The 25350-nt window shown below is 38.7% G+C and overlaps 1 protein-coding gene across 1 annotated transcript; it reads right to left on the bottom strand.

Moving 5' to 3' along the window:
* Positions 1-926: 926 nt before the first annotated feature.
* Positions 927-25350, bottom strand: poc1bl (POC1 centriolar protein homolog B (Chlamydomonas), like). The gene is made up of 11 exons (XM_059349159.1): positions 24871-25350; positions 21422-21871; positions 16260-16429; positions 13623-13812; positions 13312-13497; positions 12366-12483; positions 9696-9872; positions 8270-8401; positions 6570-6680; positions 2588-2740; positions 927-1499 (listed from the first exon to the last, which is right to left on the bottom strand). The coding sequence occupies exons 2-11, from the start codon at positions 21805-21807 to the stop codon at positions 1368-1370; spliced, it is 1755 nt and encodes a 584-aa protein (XP_059205142.1). The 5' UTR covers positions 21808-21871; positions 24871-25350; the 3' UTR covers positions 927-1367.

Here is a 25350-nt window from a genome sequence, read left to right as displayed (position 1 = left end):
ACCTTTCAAAGGCACAGTGACGGATGAGTTTAGAGGGTATTCTTAATTTTACACAACGGGGGAAGAATAGATTACAACACTCCTGTCAACTCACCAGGCCCTCTGGGGCAAATTGCACTTAGAACACGTCCTTAACAAATGCTTCAAGTCTTGTTCAGGCAGCTTTCCACCATGAAACTTGCTACGGATACGAGACAGAATTGAGAGGAAGTCTAGTATGACCGCAGCTCTCTCTCCACATTTTCCTCTCACATGACGGAGCATGTTAGGAAGTAGCTGGTTTGGGGCAGAAAGCTGCTGACCTTACATTCCTGGCATGTCTTCTTTGAGCAGCAATTCTTTGAAAATGTGTGTTTTGACAACTCAACAAATAAGCACGATTTAACAATAATTATTAATATTAATTGCACATCCAGGTCTTATTTTGTAGTGCATCAGAATTTTGCGTGTCATTAAAAAACTTTGGTAACGCTTAATAATAAGGTCCTTAATAACCATTAATTGACAAGTAATAAATAATAATAATAATAATACATTTTATTTGTAGTGCACTTTACATTACAGGAAATCTCAAAGTGCTAGTAATAAGGCATTGTTCTCGCTTTAGATCCGGTAGTTGCAAAAAGCATAGTTAACTTATAGTTAACTTATAATAGATGAGCAATAAAGTATATTTTAATATCAATAAGCAAACAAAATAAGATTAATAAAGGCATGGCAAAGACATAATGGGTGGGTCATGGGTGTTTGTAATGCCATTATTAACACTTAAATAAACACTTATAAACACACAATAATGTTAATAAGCATCTTGTAAGGATTTACAAGGGCCTTATTACTTGTTAATTAATGGTTATTACAAGGACCTTAATATAAAGCGTTACCAAACTTTTTTAGGAGATTCTTCATTCTTTTTTTTAAAGGCACTTCTTCCTGCGCTGGACAGTCAAATGAATTTTCACTGCTTTCAAGTCTTTGCTTTAGATGAAAGAACAAGTGAAGATGATGACACTTCAGAGGTGCGCTGAACTCCATTTTGGTTGCAGAGGCACTTGGATGAAAGCAACACGAAAAAAAAAAAAGTCTCCAGTTCAGCCGGTCTCCTTAAAAAGACCAAATAAACCTCGCCTTGCAATTCCCATTCACTCCGCCGCAATCCGCTCTTATTCGCTCATTCACATGGGTATAAAAGCTCTGAATTGGGTGATTCATTGGCTTAAAGTGACTGTTTCACCACCTTTCATTTGCTCGCCATTCCCATTCAAATGGAGAGCAGTCTTGGAGAGAAGACATCCACTGTAGTAATTGCACTATGGTAAAAGAAGGTCACTTGAGGTTTTTCTTGCTATTTTCTCTCTCCTCTCCTACTACCACTCAAACTTCCACTGCTGGTTTTTGTCCCCCGGCGTGCACCGCCTCATCTGGGTGTCTGTGCGGCCCTCAGGTGTGCGGTAGGACGTCACACACATGTCTGAGTGAGGGTGGTGGATGGTTCCATCCTAAGAGGTGAGAGGGAGAATGTTTAGATTAGACGTAGGATGAGAATGCGAGTGAAAACTAGTTGTAGGAGCTGAATGTGTTTGGTTGAGTTTGATCTGTGGTGTAATTCACTCAATGTATACAGTACAGGCCAAAAGTTTGGACACACCCATCTCATTCAATGCGTTTTTCTTTATTTTCATGACTATTTACATTGTAGATTCTCACTGAAGGCATCAAAACTATGAATAAACACATATGGAATTATGTACTTAACAAGAAAAGTGTGAAATAACTGAAAACATGTCTTGTATTTTAGATTCCTCAAAGTAGCCACCCTTTGCTTACTAGAATATAAGACATGTTTTCAGTTATTTCACACTTTTTTGTTAAGTACATAATTCCACATGTGTTCATTAATAGTTTTGATGAATTTACAATGTCAATGTCAAATAAAGGAAAAACATTGAAAGAGAAAGTATGTCCAAACTTTTGGCCTGTACTGTATGTGGGGACGCTATGCTGTAACCTGGGGAGCTCAGGTGTATATAGGTGTGATTGTTCACCCTCTTTGGGCAGGGTTTGACCCGGAAGGGCAAACGTTTTTTTTTTTGTTTTTTTTTATTAAAGTATTTATTTAATTTTTAATTTTTCAACATATAATACAGACACTTACAAACAACCGAGACAGACACCAAAAACAGACAGGAAGAAAAAAAATAAATAAATAAATAAAATAAAATTAAATAAAAAAAATTAAATTAAATAAATTAAATTAAATAAAAAAAATTAAAAAAAAACAGTTTTTTTGACCGCTGTAGTGCTGTACCGCTGTAGCGCTGTACCGCTGTAATACTGTATCTCATCATGCCGGTAGTTTGTTTGTATGTTTTTCTTTGTTTACATGGCACGGCAATAAACACACTGTGTTGTGGAACAGCGTGAACATTTTATTCAATATGGCATCAGAGCATCGGCCGAGGCGAGGCGTGTCAACCAGGTTATTCTGGGACTCAAATACCTCAGTAACTCAGTATAAGACTGAGCTCCTATAATACTAGTCTTGCGGAATAATGGGAACTTGGGTGTTGGAAAAAATGTAAAATACCTTTCTGAAGTCCCAGATGACACTGGGAGGTCTGATCTCCCCGTCATGAGGGCAGTGCCTCATACCGATGGAGATCTGTCCATCCAGCACTTCAGCACACAGCTCCGTCACCGAGTTGAAACGGATCTCCCTTTCAGTTGTGTATTCAAAGTACTGGAGCAGAAGAAAAGAGCCAGTTATGTGGTTATTTGCTCTGCATATTCAGTGTTTTCTTGCCATGAAATGGAAATTACTTTGGAAAGAAATCCGACTGCAAAAACCAGCAGAAACAGAGTGAAACGCTGCTCAGCCTCCAGTGTTTGTCAAAGTTCAGTTCACACACAGATTAAAATGAACTAGCTCGTGTTCATTTCCCAGCTTTGAATTGAGTCCCAAAAAATGAACTAGTTCATGTTTGTTTTTTTTCTGTTTTTTAAAAAATGCTTCAACTCTCAATGTGTCATTTCAAATCTGTTGACCATATGGCTGACGCTCTTACTTGTTTTTTCAGACTCAGGGGGCACAATTGCCTTAAAAATGTGAGATTGTTTTAGTTGGAAACTGTACAGATTTTTTTTTAAAAGTCCTTCAAATATTCTAGCTTCAGCATTATCAGCAGAGGTGTTGTGTCAAAGACTGCTTCCCTTTCCATATGTGAGTCCCCCTTTCTAACCCAAGCTAACGTCAAAGGGGCGCGACAGCAAACATCAGTTTGAAAGGACGGAAACACTATTTGATGGGGGGACAGACTTCTACACAACACCGGCATGCAGTGCTGTAAATCCTCTGGTGTGTAAAAAGCATCACATAAATGTTATCAAGAGACTTAACAATGCTCACGTTAACATTCATTAGATTCAAACTGATTCATTTCATTTCGTTTCGGGATGTCCCAATCCCAAGTTGTTTCACCCCTGATCAGGATCAGAGTAATACATTATTGAGTATCTGAAACTTCTATTTTGCTCGATAATACAGCTTCACTTTGCACACAATTTATGAAAATCTATCTATTGTGTATGCTTGACAACTGAATACCACTGCTTTGCATTTAGAAAAAAAAGCTGCCTGCATCCAAGCTGTTCCTCAATGTTTTTTTCCTATTTCATTCTTTTCTTTTTTTTTTTTTTTTTTTTACAAAATAACAAACTCTCTCTTTGGCCTTGTCATTATCTCAAGGGAATTTCTCTCTCCTCCTCTCTCCTGTCATCCAGTGTTTGTTGCTTCAGTACAGTTGTCTGAATAAACTATATTCTATTGAGGGTTTATTTTCATCGTCTGTACATTTATTGCACAGATTACAAGTTACTCATTACAAGTTATTGGCTCTTTTGTGTGTTTCTCCTCCGAGCCCGAGCAGAGGCTGGGGAACATCGTGCACCATAGACGCCAGCAAACACAACAGCCACTTAGCTGAAATGAAACGAGTGCAAATAAAAATATAAATAGTAATAATAAATAAATAGCCTCATGCTGCATTTTGCTGCCGATTATTGTGAATGATGTTCTGCCGCTTCAGCCCCTGCTCTGAAACAATGGCTCAAATCACATCAAAAGTGTGACCACTAACTGGACTTGAACATTACTTTTTATTGCTCAGTTATATCCTGTCTGGGTCTGCTATGTGTTGTGTTGTGTGTGTGTTGTCTCCTCTATTTGTATCTTACCTATGTACTTGCTGTGTTTTATATTTGTATTTATTTTTAATTCTTTAGGGACTACGGATGCAAACTAGCAGCCTTTCTATAATCCGGCATATTTACAAAGATGTTTATCGATGTTCATTAATGTGCACTGTCCCTATCCAAAAATAAAGTATTCGTATTGTTACAAACACTGAGGAGGAGGAGAGATGCAGACAGCAGATGAGAATTGAGAGACGGCAGCTCAATGTTGCAGGTGCATTAAAGCTTTGCATTTAAAAACAGCTGTGCAGCTGACAAAGGATCGGATGGATTCAACGAAGCCCAATAGCTGATAGCGATGAGTTAAAAAAAAAAACAGACCCCAACTGAGTTGATCTGATGCATCCAATTTTCATTTATTTTATTAAGGTATTTTTTTAAATCTTTTTTTATTTTTTATTTTTTTAATGAGCATACTTGGCATCCTATGTTTATTTATGTATTGGTATTATTAGCATAATTGTTAATGTTTCTGTTTCTCTGCTTTTTTGCCTGCCTATATATTATTATATATTATTATAATACTATGTTTTTTGTTTTGTTTTGTATTTATTTTTCTTTTGTGGTTCTTTGTTCTAATGTACCCTTTAAAAAACAAAAATGTGGAAAACAGCTGTGGAATAAGTTATGTCTTGTACTGATGCTTGTGAATGCTAATTTCCAATAAAAAAAATATATATATATCTAAAAAAAAACAGTGATTGGATGCTGAGTCTTTGAGAGTCGACTAGTTTAGTTCACCAAAATAATGAGCATGTTCGAGCACAAAACTATCTGCTTCCTTTCCAATTGTTTTGAAACATTTCTCTTTTTACCTTAATCTTCCTTCTTTATTTATAAAATCGGTAACACTTTACAATAACCAACTAAGTAATGTTTATAAATGGTTTATAAACCAAGTATTAACCATTTACAAAGTGCTATACATATTTAATCTTTAAATGTTTTCAACCAATTCCTTAAAGGTATATCAGTCATTTCAAAATCATTAACATACTTAATATGGTGTTGAAAATTTTAAATTGAGTGCAACTAAAACTATTACTAAACTATTAATTATAATTTATTGGTTTGTTAATGGTAAAATAACTATAAATTTATAAATTATTTAGTTAGTTCAACATTATAAAAATATGTATTTACCATTCTAAACAACCTATATACGGTTTATAAATGATGATTAAACATTAATAAACTATCTGTTTACCATTTATAAATGATGGTTATTGTAAAGTGTTACCATAAAATCCTTTCAACACACACACAACTGTGCAATTTGGCCTGTTTTTTTTCCTACTAGGATTACAGGATGTTTTCCTCTTACTCTACTGTGGGATCAATCCTTGGCTGAGCCGCAATTGGCGTGTCTGCAGGTGTGTCGAGGGATCTCGTCAGTAAAGACAGGGCCCTGGCCCTTTCAATCAACCGGACGTGAGCGCAGAGCCAACTCTCCCCTCTCTGGTGTCATTTCAACGTCCTGGCCCATCGGGGACAAAGATGCAACACTCCGTGGGCTCCTCGTTAAACGGAGGGTCAGGTAATCAATCTTCATACTTCCCCATCCCTCTCTTTACATCTCATGCATTTTTCAGTTGCATCGGGGCCCATAATGGTAGTTTCTAATAAAAGACTCACTCAGGGCCCCTGTGTCTGGCTTCAAACTTATTTACCCAGGCTGGGCCATTCATTCTGCCGGCGAGGCTCATGTATCTTTTAAATGGAATGTGGTTCTTATGTGGGCCAGGGATGGGGGGAGCGGGAGGGAGGCGGTGAAGGGCCCTCAAGGTTTTGTTTCAGCCGGGAGCCATTCAAACATTGATTTTCAGTCACACATGGTGCTTTTTTGTGACTGGGGACACCTGATGCGGCGCATCAGTTGAGTAATCAGAGATATCGAGCACATTGGAGATTCACAGAAAGAAACCCTGCCTATTGTCTGACTCCAACATTAAATATACATCCTCGCAGACAAATAATCTGCTGGTTGCTAAACCATCCATCACTGGATTTGGCAGGCAGTCATTTTAAAAGTACCTGTGATTCAATTGCGTGATATAGCTAGGTATATGTGGATACCATTCCAAACTTAGTTTTTCCCTTCATTAAATTCAAGTCATGCTGGACACACCAGCAGAGAGCAATTTTCTGGTGTGAATCAACTGTGGCAGCTCGTTTTAGGGGTTAGCAGAAAGCGTTGACATTTCAAGATACATCTCCCACTGGGCCCAGAGAGGTTGTGAGATTGTGACAAGAGAGAATATGTGCATGAGAGGGAGGGAGAAAGAGAGAATAAACGAGGTGTGAAATGTTTAATGTACCTGGTTGCCTCCCTGGCCGTGGCAGCCAAACAGAGAAAGGTGGGCGCCTGTGGGATTATGCTCTGGGGAGTTGTAGTCCAGACACTCAGAGTGTATCCCTGAGCTACGCACCTGGCGGGAGAAGAACAATAAATATCAATAAAAAAAATATTTTATTTTAAAATGAAAATCAGTTGGCCGCAGAGTACACTGACCTTATCTCTGTCCGTCCTAACACCATAACCACTATATAAGCATTGGATAAAGACTTAAGCTGGTAACACTTTACAATAACCAACTAAGTGATGTTTATAGATGGTTTCTAAACCAATTATTAACCATTTACAAAGTGCTATACATATTTAATCTTAAAATGTTTTCAACCAATTTCTTAAAAGGTATATGAATCATTTCAAAATCATTAACATACTTAATATGGTGTTAAAAATGTTAAAATGAGTGCAACTAAAACTATAAATAAACTATTAGTTATCATTTAATTGTTTGTTAATGGTAAAGTAACCATAAACTTACATTAATATACCATCTATTTTCGATTTATAAATTATTTAGTTAGTTAAACATTAATAAATGATGTATCTCCCATTCTAAATGCTCTAAATACGGTTTATAAATGATGATTAAACATTAATAAACTATCTGTTTACCATTTATAAATGATGGTTATTGTATTGTGTTACCCTTAAGCCTTATATGGTCTTGAACAGGACTCAGTTTGATCTGGACTCAGTCTTGACTTGCACTGATTTATGTTGGTCTTGACTACAAACCTGATCGGTACCATGGGTGTTCATTAGAATAATATCATTCCAGATGTTTGGATAATGCTATTGTTACATGTAACGTGTGACTTCACAGCTATCAAGGTGAAACAAGGGGCTTGACGTAGTGCATTTTTGAATGTTAAGATATCCTTTACATGTTTTTTCCTGCACACAATGGTTACATCATTGTGGCTGAAATTGAATCAATTTAGATCCAAACACCTATATGTTAGGTCCAAAGCATTTTACAAGAGAAAGCTTCACCAGGTTTCTGGACTATTACGGTCTTGAGCCCAGTCCAAATGGGTTTCAAAGCCCTTGTTTGCTTTAGTCCAGACTTCTCACTTTCAACAGGATTTTCCCTCATCCTGCCACTGCCTAACACCCAGTTTCAGACATAAAATAAATTCAGGTACTCTGCTTATTTTTAGCGCAGGCTTTGTGGCAATGTGCTCATATTATTGTAGTGTATTGGCAGTGACTAGGGAGGGGTTATTTTACATATGAAGATTTTATTTGTTATATTTTCCTTCTTTTCGGTAAATCGTTACATTTGGTTGTTTTTTTTTGGTTTTTTTCTGTTTGTTTGTTTTCTGTGTTTTGTTTCTCTTTAAGTTATATTACCCAGTCCATATCTATCTGAACACATTGGTGCTAATTGTTGTACTCATGTCTACCCCATGTCTTTGTAATTACCATTCAGCATTGCACTTTTGTTATACTGAAAATCCTTCAATAAACAGATTTTGATTTAAAAAAAAAATAAAAAAATCAGAAAATAAGACAAAACTGCAATGATATTTCTTTGTTACTTCAGTTACTAGGCCGGCGCAAATCGGCTCAAGATCTGCGATTAGTTTAAATGAAACACTGATGCTGCACTTCAACTGTAACAGGACAAATAATGGAATACAGACACAGATAGGAGACACTAACCGCTCCATGCCAGCCCTGCCTGTCCTCAGGTACATGTAGGTCAGGGTAGATATTCTTCAGATACCAGTCAAAGCTGTTGCATTTCAGCCTCTCCCTCAGCAGCAGGCGCTCTGCAACATCCCCGTAGGTCTCCTGGAAATTAAGCACACAATGAATAAGTCATCTTTCACTGGAAGGATTACATGCCAAGACGTTTGAGGACACAGATGACAGTATCATATCATCACTTTGACTTTTATTTCATTCATCATAATAGTCACACTGTTCTTTGTGGCCGTGTGACATTTTTTTAAAGTAGCAGCTACAACTAAAGTAAATATTTATATCCTGGAGAGCAGTTGACTGGTTGCACCCTAATGTCAGATAGCTGTGTTTGCTAAGGCGGGGAACTCCTCAGCTTCGCCAAAGTCAAAGTCCACAACATTCACACACCTTACACCTTTGCACTGCCCGAGGGCTGAATATAACTACAAGGCCTTACGGATACACTGAACTCTGTCGGTTACAAATGTTCAGGATCAGAATACTGATGGGATAAACAGTGGAAAAATGCAGTTTCTCAAATAAATAAACAAACAAATAAATATCATTTTAATCCTCCTTTTAATCCTTTTTACAGTTCAATCATTCCCAAATAAATCCCCAAATCTAGCATACAAGTTTCCAATCACAGTAAATGCTGAGTGTTGTTGTGGAAAACAGTCAGAAACTGGTTATAATTTTTAACTTGGATGACGCAGTGAAGTGGTCATCTGTCTGTTTGAGGATCTTTAAAAACCAGAATAGAAATCAAAAAAGTTACTAAATGTGCACAATATCAAAGAATTGAGCCGTATTCTAAAACTGTATTATTGTCCATTGCGCTACAGTCTGTTAACAAATTATGACTGCAGCATATACTTGGAACTGCTCTGGCAGTGCTGTGTTCAATCTCCCCCTGACCAGGTAATTTATTGTTTGATCAAAGATCCCCGACATTAATAATGTACTTTTTTCAGATAGGTGAAACTGAGATACATGAATTTTTGATGGTGCCCAGTACTCAGAACATGAGAGGCACAGGGCACACGCACACACTCGTGCACAAACACTCACACATACTCCTGACCTAGTCAGGCGGGCAGCGTTTGATCATGTGTTGACACTTAGACAGGTGCTTCATATCATATAAAACATCTAAATCTAACATCAAATGTTAGCCACTCTCTCTACCATATTGTCAGGCTGTTAGGTGTAACATGTCATCACAGCAGGTCTTCAATTTAGTAGCAGCTGAATGAAAAACAAGCCTGTAACAAGACAGCTCTGAGCGCCTGGAGAATCTATTTGTCCAAATATGATTCAGAGGACTCTAAGGTTAGCCTGTATTCCTCACAAGAGTTTGTCGAGCGAGACATAGTGTTCCTTTCATTTGTAACTGTCCTACCTTTTTGGCAGGGGGATTCCTGTTGTAGAAGTGTTGTTTATAAGAGTCCATCCAAACCTCTGCAGCTCGAACGGTATTCTGGAGGAAGTTGGGCCGTGCATAAGGGGCCTTTTTAGGGAACACGTGGCCCACGTGAGAGCAGGGGTGAATCTCCAGGCTGCCCCCGCACTGCCACACCTGAGGGGGTTAAACACATGGCATAACATATATGACATATTTTTTTAATTTCCTTTAACCCATTGACGCCTAAAACTCCTGTAAAACCTCTGGGCGATTTTAAAATAAGCCCCTTACACCTGAAGTTTTTCTGGAAATTCAACAGCAGTGTCAATGCTTCTACTAAATAATAGATTTTTCAGCCTCTGTAGCAGATAGAAATGAAATTCAAAAAGTATTTGAGAGCATATACAAATACTACAAAACGACGTATCCGCTTTCCAGGCTTCAATGGGTTAAAGAAATACTTCACCCTTAAAATGATGAGTCATATGTCAATAATTCACCTCGTTATTAAGTGATATACAATTGTTATATTTATATAGGTTTTAGTGATGGCCGTTTGGAAGAAACCTGCCAACTCGATTATCAATAACGTTAACGATCAATTAATCGATGAATCACATTACCCAAGTATGTATAAAAACATACATACATAGGCAAAATAAAAGCATATACAGTACTATGCAAAACCCTGACTTGATAACAGACGCTTTTATTTTGAAAGGACGAAAAGAGACTTCCTGTCGATACTAAAAAGTGAGATTATAGTGTAAAGATAACATCAAGGAGTTCAATATTTTATGTTTTAGCCCCCGAAGAGGCATGAGGTTAGTTTTCACAGTAATCCTGCATATTTAAGTGTGTTTTTGGGTTTAAATAAGTTTTGGATCAAATTAAACTCACTAATTCATGCAAGCAAGGTTGGATACAGTAAGCTAGTTTTGCTCAAATTAATACTCTTGTATTTCTGTGTGATTTATAATTGTTATTGCAAGTTTCAGTTTGCAAACTGTAACTTTATTCAACTTAATTCTCAGCTCATTGGCTTATTCATGTACGACACAAAAGTGAACGCTCTGCCGTGTTTCAGTTCAGTGATTAATGATACGCAGTCATAGATACAATTAAAATGAAAAGATACACAGATCGATTAAAAAGTCCATCGTGATCCACCAAATTCTTAACGACCATTAATCGATCATCGAGTAATTATTCCCATCCCTAATAGGTTTTATCATAACCTTCATGATGAACTTTTTAAGCAGGCTTACCAAACCCTTGGTGCATAGTTTATATTGATATACCCACTACAAAATTAAATATCACTTAATAGAGGATAATGGAAGGCATGAATGAACTATAATGGATAGCAGCACACACTGAGTGCCATGCTGGCGCTTACAGTGTTGTTCAAATATAATGACAGCGAACTAGTTACACGGATATGGTTATCATTAACCAAACAGTATATAGTCTATTACACACAATGTGCGATGTGTCACAACACCTGGTGAACTTAGGCACTTAAATTTACTGCCATTTATTACTTTGTGTGTCATTCAAGTCAGACTCACCTGCCAATAAACTAGCAGGAAATTTGTAAGAAGCAAGTAGTAAATTTTTGACAAGAGCAATTTGCAATAGATCTGTCTGTTGGGTGTTGATTGTGGTGACTGATGCTGGAAATCCTTTCTGAATGACAAACTCGGCTCTTTACCTTCAGTCTCGCCGTGAAAATTCAACCCCTGCTTCCTGAGTCATGAGGCTGCATTTGAAAACAGCCTGGATTTATGGTATAAATTTGCATTGTATAATTGCCTGATCTTCCACCATGGAAAAACAAAAGGAAACAAAAAAAAAAACAACACCCCTTAAAGAATGAAAGGTTGTTAACACGGTATTTCTTAATACTTGGCTGAGCTATATACCAATAACGCAAGCAGAAATCATTATCATATATCCAAAGCCATTACCTGATAGTCCCTTCCATCTTAATTCACCGGGCATTTTACCCCCGCACCATATTTTTTTAGCACTCAGGGTTGAAAACCAATTCACTAAACATAAATTATGTATGGCAAAAAGTCCCAGTGAGAGGCATTTTTATTTCCACATGCATAACACATCACTCAGGGGAGCGGCCCATTCGTCTTCACACTGAAACCACATACACACTATAAATCATGCACAAACAATTTACATTGCCTACCCTTGCATGCTCCAACTACAAACTCACACGTAGCCTAAAATCTGGGCCAATTTGATTGACGCAAACAAGTGAAAAGCGACACCGACGTCACAACAAGGTATCAGCCAATATCAGGATGTAGTTTCAGATGCCGTGGTTGACTGTGATCCGACACTGACATGTGTCTCTCTCACACCAACTACCCACTGACTGTCAGCTGTTAGATGGATGAATCAAAGGATCAGGGGCATGCCCCATGAAAAAAAGATTCTCTATGGAAATTAAGTGTCAATCAACCTCACTGATGTCTGCTCTTCACCACAGCAACAAACAAGCTTGTTCTGTCTGTGAAACAAGGATGTTTTCGGTCTGTGAGTAAGACACTTTAGTCCGTCTTACCCAATGTTTTTAAAACTCATATTTTGGTCTCATATTGCTAAGTGGCACCACAATGGAAAAGTCCCCAGTGAAGGAAAACTCACCCTGAAGGAGAGCTCCAGGTTTTCTCCTCCCCACACCTCCATGCCCATGTCATATGTGCCCAGATGCTCGAAGTAGGCCTTGCTCACAGCAAATAATCCACCTGCCATTGTCGGAGACCTGGGAGAAACAGTGACAATAACGTCAAAGTGACACAAGCCGCTGATGTGATACACACAGATTTTCATTCATATGTTTTTACACATTCTGGCTGTATGTAATATCCTCCAATATTCTCTAGGGTTGAAATTTGGAATTTGCAAGTATTTCAATGAGTGCCCTATTAAGGGTTAAAGTGTTGAATCTGGGAGAAAAAAGTAGCTTCTTTCCCACTTTTTTCGCGTAAATCTGCTACTTTTTTTCGTGCAGATTTGCCACTTTAAATCTCTTAAATCTGCGACTTTTTTTCTTGTAGATTTGCCACTTTAATCTAGTAAATTTGCAACTTTTTTCTCGAAATATTACCTGAAGTTACCAAATATAGTTCTTTGCCTGATAAAGGGTTAAAAGTACCAACTGCAACTTGAGGCAGGGTTGACTAAAAGTTTTAAGATTTCAAAAAATTGTACCGTAGGAGAGTTTATATGACCAAACAGTAATTTATTTATTTATTTAAATTTTATTTAGCATCCTCATTAGTTTTTGGGGTCCACATACAAAACAGTAAAACAAATAATTAGTGGTGTTAAAAATACCAAACAAATAATAAAATAGATGCCTTTTTAATTGAGATGTTAATTGATCTCAGTGTTTCAGAGATCAGTCAAACATTCTAAGGGTGTAGAAGCAGAGATGTTGAAGTAAGTAATACAGAAATATAACACGCACAGTGACAAATTAGCAGTGAGTGGTGTATTACATTTTTTAGAGCAGAGCTCTACGTTGGTACGTGCCAATCTGATAAAGAGATCTCCCATGAGAGTAGACCTTGTGAAGTATCATAGTCACCTGATGGGGTCAATGCGAGACTTGCGCCTCCTGCGTTCCACTTCGGGAACTGAGTGCCACTGAAAGGTGAGCCTCCAGTCAAAACCTCCGATCATCGGCTCGTCCGTTTGCATGTAAAACTCAAAGGTGTTCCAGTCGATGGTGTCGATCACAGGACACACAATGGTGCTGGCATTCTCACCGATCCTAAACACAAAGCATTAAAAACAATTAAAGATAATAAGAAAGGGTGGTTTAGTATTTTGATTTTCAGTTTTATTTTATATGCAGGTTAAAACTTTCAGAAAGCTCTTCTAATTTGGTGAACCCACCTTTCCAGCAGAGGCTCAATCCAGCCGGGGACACACTCACAGTGACAATCAAGAAATGTCAGTACATCACCCGTGGCGTAGGTGGCACCAATGAGACGTGCCCGGACCAGACCTTCCCTCTTGTTGGTGCGAATGAGCCGCACACGATTCAGATTACTGATGTATTCAGCCAGTTTGGATTTCAGGTAGCCTGTTTTTCATAACAAACAGACACAAACACACATAATCAGCATTTAACATTACATTTATTTCTTTGTCTGGCATGTAACTTTTTTTTTTTTTACACTAGAGGATATAAAATATGGAAAGAAAACAGCTGAGAAATACATAGATACTGTCAAATCAGTGGCTTGTGAGGCTTGTTATGGCTAAAAATTAGCTTAAATTTGGTCAAATGCTGCAGAGTGGAGTGATACATCTTAATATACACAATTATCTGTGAGTTGAGCCATTTGGTTCAATGTTAACCAAAAATATATTGGTAAATAGAGGTTTAACCTAAAAGACCTTTAAAAATTACAATAAAGCTGTTTCCGATGAGTCGGTACTTCTCCACAGTTTTCAGGTGGGTGGCCTAAACACACCTTTGATGGTCTAATTGAGGTCAAAAGAAAGATTGGTATGTTATGTACTGTTCAATCAGATTAGAATACTGAAAGAAAGCTGTCAGACCTGCAGTCACTGTCTGTCTGTCTATGTGTCTGTCTGTGTGTCTGTCTCTGTGTCTGTCTGTCTGTGTGTCTGTGTGTCAGTGTGTCTGTCTGCAGTAACCCATCTGGTTGGGGAGTGGCATGTCTAGCATTCCATTTGGTCAGGGTGGTCAGAGGAGAGGAAATGATGTCATGGCAGCTCAGTGCACACTGAAGTAATCATTATGGTGTAATGTCTCCGACACACACAGACTAGACAAGCTGGGACCAAATACTAATTCCATTAGCACAGAGAGACATCAAGCTGCCCCTATATCCAGTTTCTAAGACCAAGTAGTATCATTCACAGAGTGCGCTGATGGAGACCATGAGGCATGGTTAAAAACTCAGAAAAGTTAATAAGTTGACCTTTGAGTTAAGACTTTTATTTTTTCACATATACAATCCATGGTAAAAGGCCATACGCATGGAGATACATTCAAGATTAGGGTTGCAAAGGATTTGTAAATTTCTGGGAATTTTACAGAGAATTCTGGAATGTTTCTAAGGGGAATTAAGATGAGGGATTTATTGGGGGGGGGGGGGTTTACCTACATTTTTAGTGTGGATTATTGTTGTTTAATTAAAGTTCAATACAATGTTAACCCTTTATCAGGCAAAGAACTATATTTGGTAACTTCAGGTAATATTTTGAGAAAAAAGTTGCAAATTCACTAGATTAAAGTGGCAAATCTCCCAGATTCACCACTTTAAATCTCATAAATTTGCTCGTAGATTTGCCACTTTAATCTTGTAAACTTTTTGTATGTAATATCCTCCAATATTCTCTAGGGTTGAAATTTGGAATTTGCAAGTATTTCAATGAGTGTCCTATTAAGGGTTAAAGTGGTGAATCTGGGAGAAAACAAGTTGTTTTGTTCCACTTTTTTCTTGTAAATCTGCAACTTTTTTTCTTGTAGATTTGCCACTTTAATCTAGTAAATTTGCAACTCTTTACCAGGGTTAAACAAGTCAACTCATTTAATTTACCCCTTTATTTACATTTCATTCACATTACAACCTGTTAATTCCTATAAATTCCACTAATTTCCATGAAGAATAGTCCTACCCTATTCAATACTCGAATGATACACAGTACTTCATGTTTTCAATTTCAATCTTTTTTCTTTTTTTTTTAAATGGCCTGGACACAGACACACAGATACACACACAGACACACAACTTTGTACTTTTATCTTCTACACTCACTGACATAATGCATTCCCTTGCATCTTCCACTAATCTTTACCATCACAACTACATGCCTAATCCCAATCCTAACCTAAACCTAAATGAAACCTTAATCTTAAAACCAAGTATCAACTCAGGACCGGCTGAAATGTCCTCACGTCCTAAAAATGCCCTCACTATGTTGGGAAAAAAGCTTGTTCCGATCCCCACTTTGTACGAAGTACAAGTACACACACACACACACACACACAAATGGGACAAACAGAAGCTAGAGCAGGGAAGCAGGGAGACCGACACAGAATGATTTGCAATCACTTTGCCAAGAATTGCTCATTTCTCATAATGATGGTAGCAGTTGCATCCTAACCTTAACAAATGACCCAAAATAAAGCCTACTACTTCCAGTACACAATGAAGTAACTCTCCACCTCATCTAATTATTAAAGAATGTGTCAAGACTTGTTTCGGACAGTTTCCTAATTGCTTGTGGCATGTATCCTGAAACATAATCTTTTCAGTACTCCTTAGATAGCATCTTTTTTCTATATATAGCAGAGCTCTGTTTGACTTGTTCTCTTGTACACTGTCAGTGTGAAAAAAATCAAAGCACAACTGAGCTTTAGTTTGTCCGCTTTACTAATCTAGGCCAAGGCTGTCAGTTTTCTTTGCTTCTGAGCATGAAAGCCTTTTTTGTCGGTTTTATTTTTAACAAACAATAAAACCACTCTGGTTTATTTATGAGTGTAGAGTGTCAGACCTCGGTCACTGTAGTCATCAATGAGGATGATCTCTCTCAACAGGATGGCAGGCGTGGTCTCCAGGACACTGTGAATAGTCCTCAGCAGGGTGGACCAGGCCTCGTTGTAGAACGCTATTATCACAGAGGTTGTGGGTAAACGTCGGTAGTCAAACTTCTTACTTCGGCATCTGAGGTATGTTTGAGTGTGTGGGTGAGGGTAGAGACAGACAGAGTTGATATAAGTACACATGTACAGCAAATATGTATTTAAAAAAAAAACAGACAGCATTCTGAATGAACTCATACAAGCAATAAATGAAATTTCCATGTGGCCATAGCAGCTTTAGCAACTATTGTGGCAGGAGGAGGTCTTAATCCAGATGGCAGTCATTAAAACAATAAAGAGCTGCAGAAATATGGATGGGGGTGGGGAGGGTATCACACCAGTGAGCAACATACCACAGCAGTGCTCTGGGAGAGACCACAGAAACTTGAGCAAACAGAGACAAAAAGTGCAGAACACAGAGAGGGGACAGAGGCAACGCTGGATGAAAATCAAAGTGAAAAACTGAGAACTAATAACTTGAGGCAATGAGAACAAAAAGAGGCATGACAGAGAGAGAAAAACGTGAGAAAGGGCAAACTGTTCTTTTCAAAGAGCTCTATTATTTATGAATCAGTGGCATACAACACAGCGAGTAACCACAGGCACAGGCTAAATGCCTTCTGGTAATTCTGCATCCAAAGGCTAAATCCACAACTATGACAATGTTGTTTTTATTAGGATTAGTACAAATATGTTCACCCGAGCATTGTTCGCAACCAATGAAACAAACTCTTTTTTTCCCTTCCTTCAAAAGCACTGGCAGCAGTTTCATGATGGAGAGAGTATTCCAAAGTGGATTTGCTACAAAACCTGTTCCCAGCGTACACACACCACTTTAAAAAAAATCTGACATTGCATATTTGCTGACAGGGTTGCTAGGCACGAAGCTAAACTGGAAAAGTAGCACAGACGGATTCACCAATTATGCAAATCAAGTCTCAAGTCAAGTTGCAACATAAAACGTACTTATTCAACTAATAACGGCCATTTATTGCAGCATTAAATGATGTGCGAGAATGTTATGCATTGTATGCATTCAATAATGAAACATATTTTAGAGATTGGGATTGAATGTGCCTGTGGTTTAGCAAAAATGTAACATTAAGAAACTAATTCTGGCAATTGGGCTGATGAGTGATATTGTTATCAGGTAACATTAGCTACCTGGGGAGTTGTGAAAGAACAGGTTGTACCTGGGGCTTGTTCAACCCTCGTTTATTTATATAGAAGCTGTGGTGAGTTTCATCATCTTGTTGTGTTATGCAAGCGCACTACCTTTTTAATTAGCAGGGTTTCATCGAAACTTACGTCTGATGAGCCTAGGAGGATTTCATTTTCAGAGTCATTAATTCGGAAAATGAATGTAGGAATGGCATGTCTTCAAACTGCTTGTAAAGTACTGAAGTTTATAAGCACGTCACTGCTGTAGGGTAACACCCACTGAGCAAGAGAAAATGTCATGTCATGTCAGGGGTATTCAACTTCAAGGTCCAAGTCGAGTCTCAAGTAATTTATTTTCTGTCAAGTCAAGTTGCAAGTAATCAAAAAGTGACTTAAGTCGACTTGAGTCCAAGTCACAATAGCCTTGTTTCCATTAAAGTCTAAGCGAATTTTGAAACAGATTATTTAAATGTTAAATTAAAGAAAAATGGTTTAGAGCGAATAAACAAAGCTTCATAAACGTACTTTCGTCAGAAGAGGGCAGTGTAATGTTTTGCTGAAGGCTAATCCATCAGTAAACAGTAGAAGAAGTAGAGATTGTGAACGAGAGAAGAAAAAACACAAAAAAGAGGTTCGTAATCGGACAACTTGAGCCATCCACGAGAGAAAATGGAGAGAAGTCTTCAGGAATTGGACTCAATTGGGCAACTTATAATTGTTCTTTTATGTCAGTTGACCTTGACCGGCCAAGCAGAAACAGCTGACAAAAAAACAACAAAGACCACCTCAAGTGAGTGTTAAAACTTTTATGTGCATTTTTGAAAGTTTTATAAAAGTTTGGTGTTTTCATTAAGCTTTTCTCATGCAAATTCACTGATAGAAACATGACTAATGACTTAAGTCCACATCTCTGCAACAGCTACGTGTGTACTTATTAAACATGTTCTTCCTCGCAATATTTAAGCAATGCTTGCTGACACATCAGAATAATAGCAGTCCAATGTGACTAACCAGATTAATCCAGGTTTTTAGTATATTTTTTATTGCTACATGGCAAACAAGGTACCAGTAGGTGCAGTAGATTCTCAGAAAACCAACAAGTGAGTGTTAAAACTTTTATGTGCATTTTTGAAAGTTTTATAAAAGCTTGGTGTTTTCATTAAGCTTTTCTCATGCAAATTCACTGATAGAAACATGACTAATGACTTAAGTCCACATCTCTGCAACAGCTACGTGTGTACTTATTAAACATGTTCTTCCTCGCAATATTTAAGCAATGCTTGCTGACACATCATAAAGCAAAGAAGCCTGTAAGCTTATGAGTGGAATATGTTCAGGCAGCAATAGCACAGAGCACCACTGTGTCTTGAGTCATGCACCTCTGTCATGCTATAAGCAGGCAGACAGTGAAGCACATGAGCTCCATGACACTTAAAACTACACACTGCTTCATCCGCGCGAGCTCATTCCTCACTGTGCCTTTTCAATTGTGCACTTGTCAAGACTGTCACTCTGCCAGCGCGAGTACCCATCATGCGTGTCATAAAAGGGACAGTCTGTGCAGTGCAGTGACTCAGTCTTAAAATCTCCACAAAATGCTGCCACGGAATGTGATTATGCTGCAGGACTGATAAAGATATCTCTTGTTTGAACGTTATCCTTGCGTAAGCACAGGGGTTGACTTTCAACCTTCCTGGCAGTTCCCTCAGCCCAGTGAGAAGATCAAAGCATCTTATCAGTCTATCTTTGGATACGCAGTCGTCTCGCTGGAAAAATTGGTTTATTCCACTTTCACCGGGGCAAGATTAATTTCTCCGTGGCTGTCGTTTTAATTCCAATTAAGAAGATTTAGCATAACACTTTTAATGCCAACACTTTAGAAGATTTATCCTTAGATGTAATCACAGGGCCGCTTTAAGAGAATCAATGTTTAACTGGGACAGTCCAGAGCATAATAAAACAAATACATGGCTTTTATCCAAATAATGGTTCTCACCACACCACATCTGGGTTTCATTAGGATGGGAGCCAGTAAGGAGAAGGCCGAAGGAGGAACTATTAATAAGAGACATCATACTCTTTGTGTCATCGCAGAGGCTGGGCTGAGAATAGAGGTGGACAACAACTGGAATAAATCCATTCAGGCACGCCGCTGCTCTGCTTACACCAGCTTCAATAAGCCCCACAATGCATCCTGAGAGCTTTCATCCTTGTTTCTAGCTGTCAGTGGAAAACTGATCCCAGTAAAGAGCTCAACTTAATCTCTATTGAGTCATTTATCCCTGACGCAGTTGTAGCATGGCTATCAGCTTCATATAGCTTTTCAAAGAAAAAGAAAAAAAAAGAAGAAGAAGAAGAAGAAAAAGATGAAGAACAAGAACAAGAAGAAATAACAATTTTCTAGAAAACAAATTGGTCATTCTTGTCAGAGCCCGACTGATTTAATTTTGGAGAGGGTGAAAATTAATCGATAACCGATATGGTGCTCGATGTAGAATTTTTTTTGAGCTGGAATGAAAATAGACCTTTTTTGTGTGGATTGTGCACTGATTTTTCACCAAGTACTCAGGGAACTTTCTCTAACATAAAACTTAATTAAATAATCTTTAACATTGGTATAAATATAAATATCTAAATAAATCATAACTGCTTAGTTTCTGTCCATAGCTGAATATTAAAAAAAATAAAATAAATTGCAGCACGTCAGACAGCATATACAGTAGTGTTCAAAATAATAGCAGTCCAATGTGACTGACTAATTAATCCAGGTTTTTAGAAACCAACAAGACCCAGCATTCGTGATATGCAGCTCTTAAGGCTGTGAAATAGGGCAATTAGTTGAAAGGGGTGTGTTCAAAAATATAGCAGTGTCTGCCGTTGACTTAGCAATCCTGTGATCACTAAACTAATATTTAGTTGTATGACCACCGTTTTTTATAACTGCTTCACATCTGTGTGGCATGGAGTCAACCAACTTGTGGCACCTTTCAGCTGTTATTCCACTCCAAGATTATCTAACATTATTCACAATTAATTTACATTTCTTGGTTCTGCTTCAGAAACATCCATTTCTCTTTAGGCCAGTTGATGTGTTCTTTGGCAAATTGTATCCTCTTCTGCACATGGCTTTTTTTTTAGGGACTTTGTGGGGGATTCTTGTAAATAGATTAGCTTCACACAGACGTCTTCTAACTGTCACAGTACTAACAGGTAACTCCAGACTGTCTTTGATCATCCTGGAGCTGATCATTGGCTGAGCCTTTGCCATTCTGCTTATTCTTCCATCCATTTTGATGGTTGTTTTCCGTTTTCTGCCACATGTCTCTGGTTTTGTTCTCCATTTTAAAGCATTGGAGATCATTTTAGCTGAACAGCCTATAATTGTTTGCATCTCTTTATAGGTTTTCCCCTCTCCAATCAACTTTTTAATCAAAGTAAGCTGTTCTTCTGAACAATGTCTTGAACGATCCATTTTCCTCAGGCTTTCAAAGAGAAATGCATGTTCAACAAGTGCTGGCTTCATCCTTAAATAGAGGCCACCTGATTCACACCTGTTTTTTCACAAAATTGATGACCTCACTGATTGAATGCCACACCCCTTTCAACTAATTGCCCAATTGCACAGCCTTAAGAGCTGCATATCACGAATGCTGGGTCTTGTTGGTTTTCAGAGAATCTACTGCACCTACTGGTACCTTGTTTGCCATGTAGCAATAAAAAATATACTAAAAACCTGGATTAATCTGGTTAGTCACATTGGACTGCTATTATTTTGAACACTACTGTACATCGATACCGAAAGGCCTTTAATAGGCCAATATCGGCCAATAATATTTGTCAACCAATATATCTGTCAACCGATATATCTGTCAGGCTCTAATTGTTGTTTAGGATGCCGTTTTCTTTTACTCACTCATTCATCCTGTGATCCTTGATGTGTCGATGGAGGGAAATCTTATCGCTGACATAGATATTGATAGCATAGCGCTCCACACTGTCCTGCTCCAGTTTCTTTTCATCAGGATTGAGATTGAGGTGTGTGGCCCTACCCCACTCCCCCGGTGCATTGTTGTCCGGTGCTTGCTTCACATAGAGGGGCCTAGCCAGCTGCCCATCAGCCCCGTTCTCCTCTATGGCGAGCCGTCTGTCCAAAACATTGTGGTCGTCATCTTCCTCCTCCGATGAGGAAGGTGAGGGAAAAGAGGAGCGTTCCAACAGAAGGTAGCCCAGCCACAGCACCCAGAGCAGGAAGCCAGCCTTGGCCAGCACACCAAGTTTTCGAGAGAAACGTCCCCTCATGACGGAAGCCCGGGGAGGCACCGTGACCGGCTGAGCTTCGGGGTGCCCTACAGGACACGGGACTCTGGAGACCAGAAAGAGAAAGAGAATTAAATAAAAAACATGATTGTTAAGACACAAAACCGAGAGGGAAGAAAAAGTGAGAAAAACCTTGGCACCAACTAACTACCACTGACAGGAGGAGATTTACAAGATTGAGCTGTTTAATCAAAGCTCTCCTCATTAGAATCAGGTTTAATCAAGTAACAAACCCATTCCCAATTAAGAAAAGTTATTCACCTAAATGCTAACACCCAAGTAAGATTGTGCTTGCCTCTACATTCGCAAGTGCCCCGAGGACACAGCTCCAATAGAACAGGCCCGTAGTAATCAACACCGACATCATAAATATAATCGCATGCTCCAGGCTGCATTAAGATGCTCATCAAATACAAATTGCAAAGACGGAAGAGGCTAAATTATGGCTTACAGTACAGTAATGTGCTGAATAAATTGAGTCTGTGATGCACTCCGATGAGAGATGTGTTGATGAACTTCATTACAGCGAAGAAGTTTTAGTCACGCTGACTGCATCACAGTAATCTTAAATAAGGAGAAAGTGTGCTGCTGCGATGCTGCATGTCTTTACAGCTTTTAAATGTCATGTGAGGTTTTATAAACAGCACATTCACACGTGTTTATCAACACCGCTAGAAGAAAAAGTTGCTAAAATATCTTGTGGAAAATTTGGACTTGATGAATCACATTTTTTTAAGATTTCAGTCCAAGGTTGGGTGATCGTATCTATTTTCATATTGTCCAATCATGATTACTTGAGATTACAGAGGGGTAGGGGGTGGTGGTGGTGGTGGAACTTTGAAATAGCTACACCTTAAAGCTTTCTGCAAACAACACAATTAAAGCAAACAGAAAATCCCCTTTACAAGTCAGTGTGTCTGTGCTTGGTGTAATAATATCACAGCATCCCTTTAACATTATAATATCCCAATCCAAATCATATCCATAACATTAAAAGAGACGATGGGTGTTGATGGAAAAGAGTTGGACAACAGGTTTGTAATTAAGGATTTTAAATGCACTAATGCTGATTAACAGGACTCAGTGGAGGGACATGATGTTCTAGAGATTACTTTATATAGAATCTTAGTTCTGATACTACTTTGGTCAAAATCGCCTTCATTTCGGCATATTAAAAAGCAACTATCATCCCTTCAATGGTTGTTGTCCGATCTTATTGGCACAAGCCTTTTTTCCGTCAAACTTTCACAATGTTCATGCTACAAAAAGTCTGTTCCACAGCATTCCCAGCTCTTGCACAATATCTTTACATACATGGTTAAATGCCAAAAATGCAGCTTGACAGGAATGGTGACAGTGAGTCAGGTCTAAGCTAGCCTTTTCTTTGTAATTAGATGAAGAATGAGACATTTTGAAGGGTTCTTCATTTTAGAATTTCCATTCCCTTCCACTGAGTCAAATTGTCCCAAAAGCCTGGGTGGAATATTTGCACAGGGATGAATCCCTTTTTTGCTGATTTAGAAATAGGATTACGCCAGGGTTTGTATGTACACAAGGATGACAATTTAGACATTTGTGTCAGACAGATGAGCTTAGCACGCCAGGATTTAAGAGAGGGTTGCGGTAAAAACAGACCACTTAGCTATGTTGACACTGAACTGAATGTAATCACATAATTATGTTGCATTAATATTAAAGCAGGGTGCCATTTACAGTAGTGCCAGCCAGTGCCAGACAGGCTAAGCAGCAATCCTGAAGCGCACACTGCCACACACCAACAGTGCCTCCTTAACCAGAGCACAATGACTTCCTAATTCTGAGAAACAATGGTTAATTCTGGGAACAGAGTGACTTTATGTAGCTTGAGAGAAAACACTGTCCAATAAAAGTGAAACATGTGTTTGTGTACGTGCACGTGCAAAGTTCTGTGTGAGAGACTCTACGCTACAGAATCAGTTTCCACTGTGAGTCCTTCAAGGCTGCAGCAGAGCCCTTTCACTCCAGTCTGGGTCCTGGCCAGAGGACTCAGGAGTCCTGAGGTTACAAAATGGAGACGCGGGCAGACAAAACCCCCTTTTATTGGCTGTCCATCACACCTTCCACTCTCTCTCTGAATCTGATAGCCTTACTGGGGAGCCGATTGGAACGAGCAGCAGAGGACAGAGGCCTAAGATGCAGCTTAAATCCTGCCCCACTTCTTTTTGGCTAAGAGGTAATGAAACAAAAAAAAAAGTGGGTGAGGGATAAGATTTGCTTTTGCTTTGTAAAAGTTTGTAAAAGACCGACAAGACGGGGATCAGTGACTCCTCTTTACAACACAAACATCTCTTTGCTGCTTACATTCTGTGTATACAGCACTGACAGCAGCTGGGGCTGTGATGAGGGATGACAGGCTTAATTTAAAAGCTCGGTAGAGAGTTTTTCACCACAATGTCTCTGACACACATCCAAATAAAACCACACAAGACTGAAACTGTGCTTTGAAACAGAAAGCTGTAAGAGAGAGAATTAAAACTCAATCGCCTCCATATTTACAGGCTATTGAATGAAATGTCAGGCAACAGAGATCAATTGATTTTTCACTTTCATCTTTAGGAGATTTTCTCTTCAGGTTTATGAGGAAAGATGCTTTACAGGTGTTAAAGGAGAAACGAAGAGACTGAAGAGACAATAAGTGAATCCCTGTCACGAGTATAGCTGCAGTCAGAACACACTGTTGAGCAACAGGTCTCCTCTGTTACATCAAACCCATGTTAGGATTACAATGTGTTCTATAGTCGGCAGACAGGATGGAAGAAATCAACGTCGTGTCGCATTAGAAATGTAAATTAGCGCAGCAGTGGCTCAAGAATAATGACAAATCTCAACTTTTCAAACAAGCACCCACGACTCACGACTATTAGTAGCTAAACAGTCACCAAGTGTTCATTTTTACGTCTGCATTAACTTCGCTGTCAAACAACTGAACCGTAACTTCACGGTAAACAAGAGTTAGAAAAGCGCTTTTCTCTCAAGAAAGTACGAGGTTAGTTCGTTAGGGGTTACCTTGAAAACAAGTTACATATCTCGGCGTGTCTTCGAGGTTGCTTTGGCCGTTGTTTGTCAGCCTGACTGCGGTTGTCTTCCAGGGAAACCTCTGGCTTGCAGATGTCAGCATACCCACATCCTCTCCTCCACGTTGGGCTCCTGACCTGTCGAAGCGGCTGCACAAACAACAGAGGTCCCGGTATTACCTTTCACAATAAAAGCATCGCGGGTCTGCTTAACGTTTGAACAGCATCAGCAAGTTCACTTCGTCACCCTGTTAAAATAATCGCCAAACTCATTTTTTCAAAAAACTTCACCAAAAGTGTAGCATTTTATTTATTGGTTTTGTTTGACAGGGACCATGCATAGAATAGCTTCTATACCAGGGTTAGCTAAATAGCTAATTTTCACCTGTAGTCCCTGGGCAGGATGTTCAAGCACAGTAAAAACACAGACAAGATAAAAAGACAACAGGATTAACATTACAAGTAAAAGAAA

This window comes from Centropristis striata, chromosome 14 (assembly GCF_030273125.1).
Source record: "Centropristis striata isolate RG_2023a ecotype Rhode Island chromosome 14, C.striata_1.0, whole genome shotgun sequence".
Classification (NCBI taxonomy): Eukaryota; Metazoa; Chordata; class Actinopteri; order Perciformes; family Serranidae; genus Centropristis; species Centropristis striata.
The sequence above is the reverse complement of the archived record's forward strand: the minus strand, read 5'-3'. Positions and strand labels throughout refer to the sequence as shown.